The sequence below is a fragment of the Polypterus senegalus genome, chromosome 3, assembly GCF_016835505.1.
Source record: "Polypterus senegalus isolate Bchr_013 chromosome 3, ASM1683550v1, whole genome shotgun sequence".
Taxonomy (NCBI): Eukaryota; Metazoa; Chordata; class Cladistia; order Polypteriformes; family Polypteridae; genus Polypterus; species Polypterus senegalus.
Window position 1 is genome coordinate 76,211,106 of NC_053156.1, and position 8,327 is coordinate 76,219,432.

Consider the following 8,327-nt stretch of genomic DNA (forward strand, 5'->3'; position numbering starts at 1 on the left):
AGATTCAAATACTTTATCATGCCTATTTGTCCCCACTTGTGAGTTTTTTTCTGAATAATTCTGATATCTTCTACCACTAAACGTTTAACAGATGATGTTCATTCATATCTATCTTCATATCTATCTATCTATCTATCTATCGCTAAATTGTCCCAATGTCAGTGTGTTTGGGTGTGTGTGTGTTGTTATGTGTGGGCCCTATTGACTGTTATCTTTTCCAGGATTGGCTCTTGCCTTGTGCCAGAGATGGCAGGAGTACGCTCTAGCCGAAAAGTACCCTGAAATGGAATATGTAGTTTCAGAAAATGCATGGATGGAATTAAGAATCAATTACAATTCAAAAGTGGATATTGCAAGTAGCCATAGCTATATTATCTCTGGGCAGACTTCTATATCATGGCTCACAGTGAGTTTTATAATGGGATCCAAAGTGATTATTCTTGCCTTTTGCGAACGTTTATTATTGGACATATGTTTAGTTAATGTAATTTGAGGAAAAATGAGTGCACAGATAGATGTTCTGTTTAACAGATATTATGTTATAAAAACACATTTTACACACAGTTTAGATCAGGGGTCTCCAACACGTCACATGTGAGCTATCTACATAATCATAATACATAATCCTACATAAATTTGAAAACTTGATTAGTCAAATTAGATTTTTCCAAAAATGTCATATCATGATCCTTTTAACACAAAATCACGATCCACAATCTGAATTGCAATCTATCTTTTCAATGTGGCATACACATGATAGAATATCCGGACTCAGACTCATCAAGACCTATGAAACACTTTATTTTAAATATCAAACAAAGTTGAATTTAATTGTTCTCTCATTCGCTAGCTATCCAGAGTTAAGGAACACGCCCGAAGCTGGTGAGTGAGTGAGGAAGGCCCCTCCCCTCAGCCTGCTGCGTGTTTCTTGGATTCGTGCAAATAAATCAGTACTGCAAGCGAATTATGATACATAGCGAAATGAGAGAAGTCGCAAAATCAACTGGAATGTTCAAGCAAATTATAGAAAAAAACCCCATCTAAATCCATTTAGTTCTCTTGTAAAAAGTGGACAGACATACAGACAGACAGACATTGGATTTTATATATTATATATTAGTAAACCTTCAAATTAATGTGCAGTTACTGTCTCAACAGAATTCTCAGCATTTCTGGAGCTTAGCAGAGCCAGATAACTATAAGAATCTTCACCAAGCAGCTCTGAAAATGTCTGCTTTGTTTGGGTCTACATACCTCTGTGACTCTGCCTTTTCTGACATGAATGTCATGAAATTAAAGATCAGAACAAGACTGACAGATGAACATTTAAATGACTCCATAAGAGTGAACCTAAGTGGCTCCTCTCCACCATACACCTCTCTTGTTGACTCCATGCAGTGTCGGTCATCTCACTAACTAAAAAATATCACACGCAACTAGATAGATAGATAGATAGATAGATAGACAGATAGATAGATAGATAGATAGATAGATAGATAGATAGATAGATAGATAGATAGATAGACAGATAGATACAGTACTTTATTAATCCCAAGGGGAAATTCATGTGTTCAACTGGACATGTGAATACTCTTGTGAAGTGAAATAGTGACATGTAACAAAATGAATAAGTAATATCTGTGTATTTGTAATTTCATTGTTTTGTTTTGACAGCATTCATGTTTTAATTCAATAGTGTGAGATACACTAGAAAATGCATACAGACATAGAAAATGCACTTGCAGGTGAACTAAATATTTTATGTGATGTTTTAAAACAAAATGTGAGTTGTGGACACCAACATTTTGTAAATGTTCAGGCAAAACAAGCTTATTCAGTTTGTTTGGGTTGCAATAAGCTATGTGAATAAACAATAGAAAACATGAATAGTTCTCGGCCATTTCCATTTTGTAAAAGTAGCTCTCAGGGGAATAAAGATTGGAGACCCCTCGTTTAGATTGACTGGAGCTGTAAATTGGTCTTGAAGGGAGTGATTCCCACCTGAAGGAAGCTAATCCCATGTAGTCCTCATCTTGCTGTGTTTCTCTCAATCAAATTGCTGTCTTTATTTTTCAATTTTTAAGTTTAATGTGCATATTTAAACTTGCTAAAGGAAAAAGAGAAAACGGGAAACATAGGTTATACTTCTTATATTATTTCATTGTCTGCTTGATACATTGTTTCGCCTATCAGCGCCAATCAAACGAAAATATAAAAGGGGCATGCTGTTTCAGAATGTTTAAGGGTGTGTCTTTAACCTACATGTTTCAATAAATACTCCCTGAGCCTGTTTTTCCATACAGGATGGAACTGCTTCGTATTTCCTTACCGTACCACAAAACGTACATTTTCATGTAGAAGTATTTCTACTGCCATGCAAGATAACCTGAATGTGGAGTACTGCTATAACTCGGACAATGTCACCTGTATCAAAGAAGTTCGTCCACTGTACCTCGCTGTGACACTTTACGCTCTTGCCGCAATAGCGGTGCTTCTTACATTTTGTGGTAATCTGACGGTGATTATTTCAATCTCTCATTTTAAGCAACTCCACACACCAACGAATTTGCTTGTATTGTCACTAGCAGCAGCTGACTTTTTAGTGGGAGTCATTATAATGCCATTCATGGTTATTCAGTCCATTGAAACGTGCTGGTATTTCGGAGATGTGTTTTGTTTTATATATACAATGTTTCTCATATTTCTAACTACTGTTTCTATGATAAATTTGGTAATAATTGCAATTGACCGTTATATTGCAGTAAGTGATCCGTTGCTATATTCTACCAGAGTGACTGTTCGAGTTGCTTCTTTGTGTGTTGCGGGGATCTGGACAGCATCCCTGTGTTATGGATTTGCTGTTATGTTTTCAAATGGAAATATGGAAGGCGTTATTGGAGTAGATCCTTGTCCGGGAGATTGTCTGTTAGCCTTTAATTCGGCCTGGGGGACGGTTGATCTTGTGTGTTCATTTCTTTTGCCGGTTTTTATTATGGCAACTCTATACTCAAAAATTATTATCATTGCTAAGAGACACGCAAGAGCAATTTCAACCCAGCAGAAATCTCACACGGAAGGAGCGAACAAGAAGATATCAAAGAAGTCAGAAAGAAAAGCTGCAAAAACTTTGGGAATAGTTGTGGCTGTATTTATTCTTTGCTGGTTACCGTTCTATATATGCACGGTCCTTAATCAGTTCATTAATTTTTCGGTTCCTTCAGTTGTATCTTGTGCTTTCTTGTGGTTAGCTTACCTGAACTCATGCATTAACCCGATTATTTATGCCTTGTTTTATCCGTGGTTTCAGAAGTCACTAAAAATGCTGGTGACATTTAAAATATGCAGTCCAGGATCTTCTGTGATACATCTGATCCCTGAACATTAACTGTAAATTCGTGTATGATGTGTGGCCGAGAGTTCTCTTAACAACCCAACCTCTAATTTTTTTTCTTAATCTAAACTAATAAACTTTAGATAGTGACTTTAAATGGTGCGCTTTTGCTGGGTAATCCGAATGAAATCTTGTTATTTTTTTTTTCTCTTTTTAATAGCAATCTGTATCTCTATAGAGTCTATAGCGGAAAACGCACGAGGTTTATTATTATCGGTTTTCCAAGAGTTTTAAACGTTACAAAACGACTAACCATCTCTAACCTGAACATATATGTAAATGCAGTAAAGGTAAGAAAAAGAAAATAATTTTTATACGAGAATTTCATTTGATTTGCTAATTTTTTTTAACTAATTAAATTTGTTTTTGCAGGCCCTTTAGCTTAGTACTAAAAGGGTGAATATAAACAACTGCACCGTTCAAAGGAGCCATACGTACAGAACGTTTTCTCCGGATTTCAGGCAAGAAATAAAACTGAAAGCTGTGCATTTTATATGAATGATGTTTCGTAATCGGTCCATTCATTTGTGAATTGACCCTATAATTGTTCAGCATTTGCATTTGAAGTTAGCGCGCATGAGCTCTCTCATCACTAATAGCTGATAATCTAGTAGGCTTGCATACATTAAATGAAGAGAGATAGCGTCGATTGATAATTAAGAGGTAAATAACTACATACAAACATACATACAAACATACATACATACATACAAACATACATACATACATACATACATACATAATCGCTTACCAAACCGAACGTGTGAAACATTCAGTAAGACCAAGCATGCAGAAGCAAACTGAAGACGTTTCGACGTTTCAGCCTCAATTGCAGTAAAGTCCATTGTAAAATATTCCTCGTAAAAGTAAAAATAATCTGAAGGCATTCTTCAATATACTGTATTGGTACTATTGATACTTTCTTCAATATACTGTATTGGTACTATTGATACTACGATTTGTGTCAACCTATTCTTTTTTTTAAATTTTCCGGACTCACCGAGGCACACAGAAGAAAAGAAAATACATGCAAACTTTTGTAGAATGTTCAAATTCCTCTTCTAGAGATAGCAGACAAACAAACACACAAATAAATAAAACCTTAACGTCAAGTACAACTAATAACTTAACTATAATGATAAAGTACTAACATTCTTTGATATTTTAAAATTTATCCATTATTATATTAGAAAAGCACATAAAGATAACATTTCTGGCTTTTTGCTTAATTGTTGTTAAAATACAAACAGAAATCTGAAATATCTACAAGGCAAATAAAGCCCTTTATAGTTGGACTTAAACACTGAAACAGCACATGCCTATTATGTTCCATGAGTAACTGCATATGCAACCTATTCCTTAGCACCTAATTATACATGCATTCTGTTTTAATCCATATTAGTCAATATCAAATAGTTCTTCAATTGCATTCAAGTTTCCCCCACTTTTCTCAACAGCAAAATGACAAAAAAAAAGAAACCCTATACTTTTCTTTAGAGGATTATGAACAGTCCTGACGACATCCTGGAATTAACCCTAAAAGGAATGCTAGTCTGTCATGGGGCTCACAATTAGCCAACACAAGCAGAGGAAAAATGTATAAATTCACATTGGCAGTATTGATGCCGAGAGTCAAATCAAAATTTTGAAGCTGTGAAGAGTGAGTAATTTAAAAAATAAGGCTCTGTGGTGATTAGTTCAATTTCACAAATCAAAACTGAAAGATTTTCGACAGAGTCTTATTCCCTATAAAAGCAGAAAACTACACAAACCAATGGTGAGCTAAACTGTAATTAGCTGAAAAGAAACAAACCTGAACGTCATAAATAGTAATTTTTAATATTATTAACACGATTGTCATTAGCACAGTGAACAGTTCAAAGACAATACAATTTTTTTCTTAACCAGTTCTTCAATTAAAATAATAGTTATTTTTTTCAAATACAGTATGAATGATGTGGTAAATGAAATCAAATTATGACCTTGTTTTTGCCTATGTTATATTAGTCACATATAATACATTGTAATAAATGTCTAGCAAAACGTATACTGGTTTTTTGATCAATTTTAATGGATCTCATAATTATGTTTATACAAAAACCATTGCTTGACATTCATCTGTCAAAATGTGAAACATAATGTGTGTTTGTCCAACAACACCCATAACAAGAAGTTTATATCACATTGCAGAACATTTTATTTATACATTTTTAGTTGATTATACATTTTTATTATCTGCAAAATAAAGTAATATTGCAGTGTAGTAATATCCATCCATTATCCAACCCATTATCCAACTACAGGGTCACGGTGGTCTGATGGAGCCAATCCCAGCCAACACAGGGCGCCAGGCAGGAAACAAACCCCGGGCAGGGCGCCAGCCCACTGCAGCGCATGCACACACACACACACACACACACATAACACACCAGGGATAATTTAGAATTGCCAATGCACCTCACCTGCATGTCTTTGGACTATGGATGGAAACCGGAGCCCCCGGAGGAAACCCATGCAGACACCGGGAGAACATGCAAACTCCACGCAGGGAAGAACCCGGGTCTCCTAACTGCGAGGCAGCAGCGCTATGCCACAGTGCCACCCCGTGTAATATACCCTGTTCATTTTATACACCATTCAGAACTGGTCTTATATGGTATTTCTGAAGGGCATATGCAATATTAAATAAGCAAGGTAAATGCTTAGGAACAGAAAAACACTTTTATATCAGTCTCACTATACAAGGTCAGCAAGGTAGAAATATTCTCTTAGAGTTTGTAGGTGATTTTCTGGATATCTTTGTTTCCTCTCATGTCACAAAGGCTGGCCTTTTAGTTTAGCTGTTGACTGTAAATCAGTTCAGCATAAGTTTATGTGCACTGTGATGGACTTTCATTCCATCCAGAGTTGGTGCCTGCTTATGTCCAGTGAAATCAAGATACTGCAGGCTCCAGCAACTTTAGTCTGTGCAATAAAAAAAGCGAATTGTGAAAACTGATGGAAGTTTAATGTGTATAACTGATGGAGTATGCTTAATGATTATGAGAGATGAAAGATTTATATCCATCCATCCATCCACAGTCTGCTGGAGCCAATCCCAGCCAACACAGGGCGCAAGGCATGAAACAAACCCTGGGTAGGGCGCCAGCCCACCGCAGAAGATTTATATTGTATTAGAATACTTGAAACATACATGCTCCTTTACATTTTGGTATGGTACTTTTCATGTCTGTGCTGTGCAGCAGCAAATACAGTATAAGGCCTGTGTTTTAAATATAGGCTCTGGGTGTATATTTACTTATTAAAAATATTGTGTAAATATCATATACACATATATATTTAGCTTTCTGCATAAAAATAATTTCCTGTAAATGGAGATAATTGTTTGAGAGACTTATACCATTATGCATATTTAACAGCTGGCAACAGTAATTATTGTTCTCAAAAGAAAACAAAATAAACAGTGTACATTCATAGTTTCAGGATTTGTAAACATAATAACAATCTTATAAACTAGCACAAAGTTTTTCTTTTTGGTTTTACCTGTCACTGTAAATAATATGAAGTTAAAAGAACTTAAAAGAATAAGTCAACCACATGCATAGCGTTTTTGAAAATGCCCAAGTCCAAAGCCCTTAATAACAAACTTTAAATCACAAGTAATCTGTTTCAAAGTAACAATTAAAATGTTCAATAAACTGCTTTTTACTTATCAAATCTTATAATCTGATTTTGAATCCTTTTTACATTCTGTAGTTTATTCAACCTGAATCTCTAGGATTTCAGAGTTCAAAAATGCTGGTTAGAAGGAAAAATATTTACAGTGCTATGTGAATAGACATTGCTTATAATTTAGTAATACAAGGCCAATTAGTTGTATACTGTATACTTGAAAATGATATATCTCAAGTCTGGTCTATTGTAAACAGTACTAATACAGTTAGAATTGAACTGCTAATAGAAAATATTCATTGGTTTACATTGTTTAACGGATTATTTGGAATAGTGCCATTTCAAATCAAATAACATGTCAATTTTGTGTGTGTGTGTGCAGTATGCATAATATTATCAAATTTATTAGATATTTTATGCAAAGCTGTTCCAAACAAATCTGAAAGAGTGCACCTTCCTTTTGTGCATTTTTTATCACAAATATTGCTCATCTGTTGCATGTACTAAATGTGACAACATGAAGTATCTTTTGTCAAGATTAGACTGCAGACATCTATGTTCTCTACATTAAATGCCAACTTTACTAGGCACATCTGTAGTTTGCAAAATAATTGACTACTCTGTGGCTGATGATTCTTTATTTCCATACAATTTTTTTTTAAACAGTTAAACAGATACCAGTGTCTGGGCAGATAATGAATTAACAAAATTAAAAACGTAAGCAATTTCTAGTGTGACATGGTACAGAGTGTGAAAAATGCTTACATTACTATATCAAGAATATAAACTGAATTTTTTGTCACTCTCAGGGAAAAAAAGGGCAAAGCAAAGCTAATCTGCCACTCTGTGATTTGTAGTGACAAAAGGCCTAATAGCATTTCTGTACAGTAGCAGATGGGCTACAATCCATTAACTATCAGCAGTGCTGCAGAAAGATACAGTTCAGGAAGATAACTCATTGCTGATGAAGAAAACAATATTCACTCCTGCCAGTGAGAAAAAAAAAATACGTGACTGCAGTGTGCTTCATAACTAAACACTGGATACTATAGGACTGAAGCGCAATTACTTTATTTGATGAATCCTGGTTATGATTGAAGCTGATGGGAATACTAAAATATGTGAAAACTTTCTAGCAGTCAAAAGATCCCTCTTGCCAGGTAGCACAAATTTAGACTTGTGGTTGACAGGAAACTATCCAAAGTAAATGCACACACACAAACAAACAAAAATCTTAATAACTAGTGAAGGAATCTTTGAATTC

At 34.9% G+C, this 8,327-nt stretch overlaps 1 protein-coding gene across 1 annotated transcript; it reads left to right on the forward strand.

The window, feature by feature from the left end:
* Positions 1-2,374: 2,374 nt before the first annotated feature.
* On the forward strand, positions 2,375-3,385 carry LOC120526565 (trace amine-associated receptor 13c-like). Its single transcript, XM_039749729.1, has one exon. It carries the CDS (start codon positions 2,375-2,377, stop codon positions 3,383-3,385), a length of 1,011 nt encoding a protein of 336 aa, XP_039605663.1.
* Positions 3,386-8,327: the final 4,942 nt, after the last annotated feature.

Bases quoted from the DNA above. Each gene is read 5' to 3' on its own strand.
- LOC120526565 (XM_039749729.1), top strand. From the start codon at position 2,375: ATGCAAGATAACCTGAATGTGGAGTACTGCTATAACTCGGACAATGTC.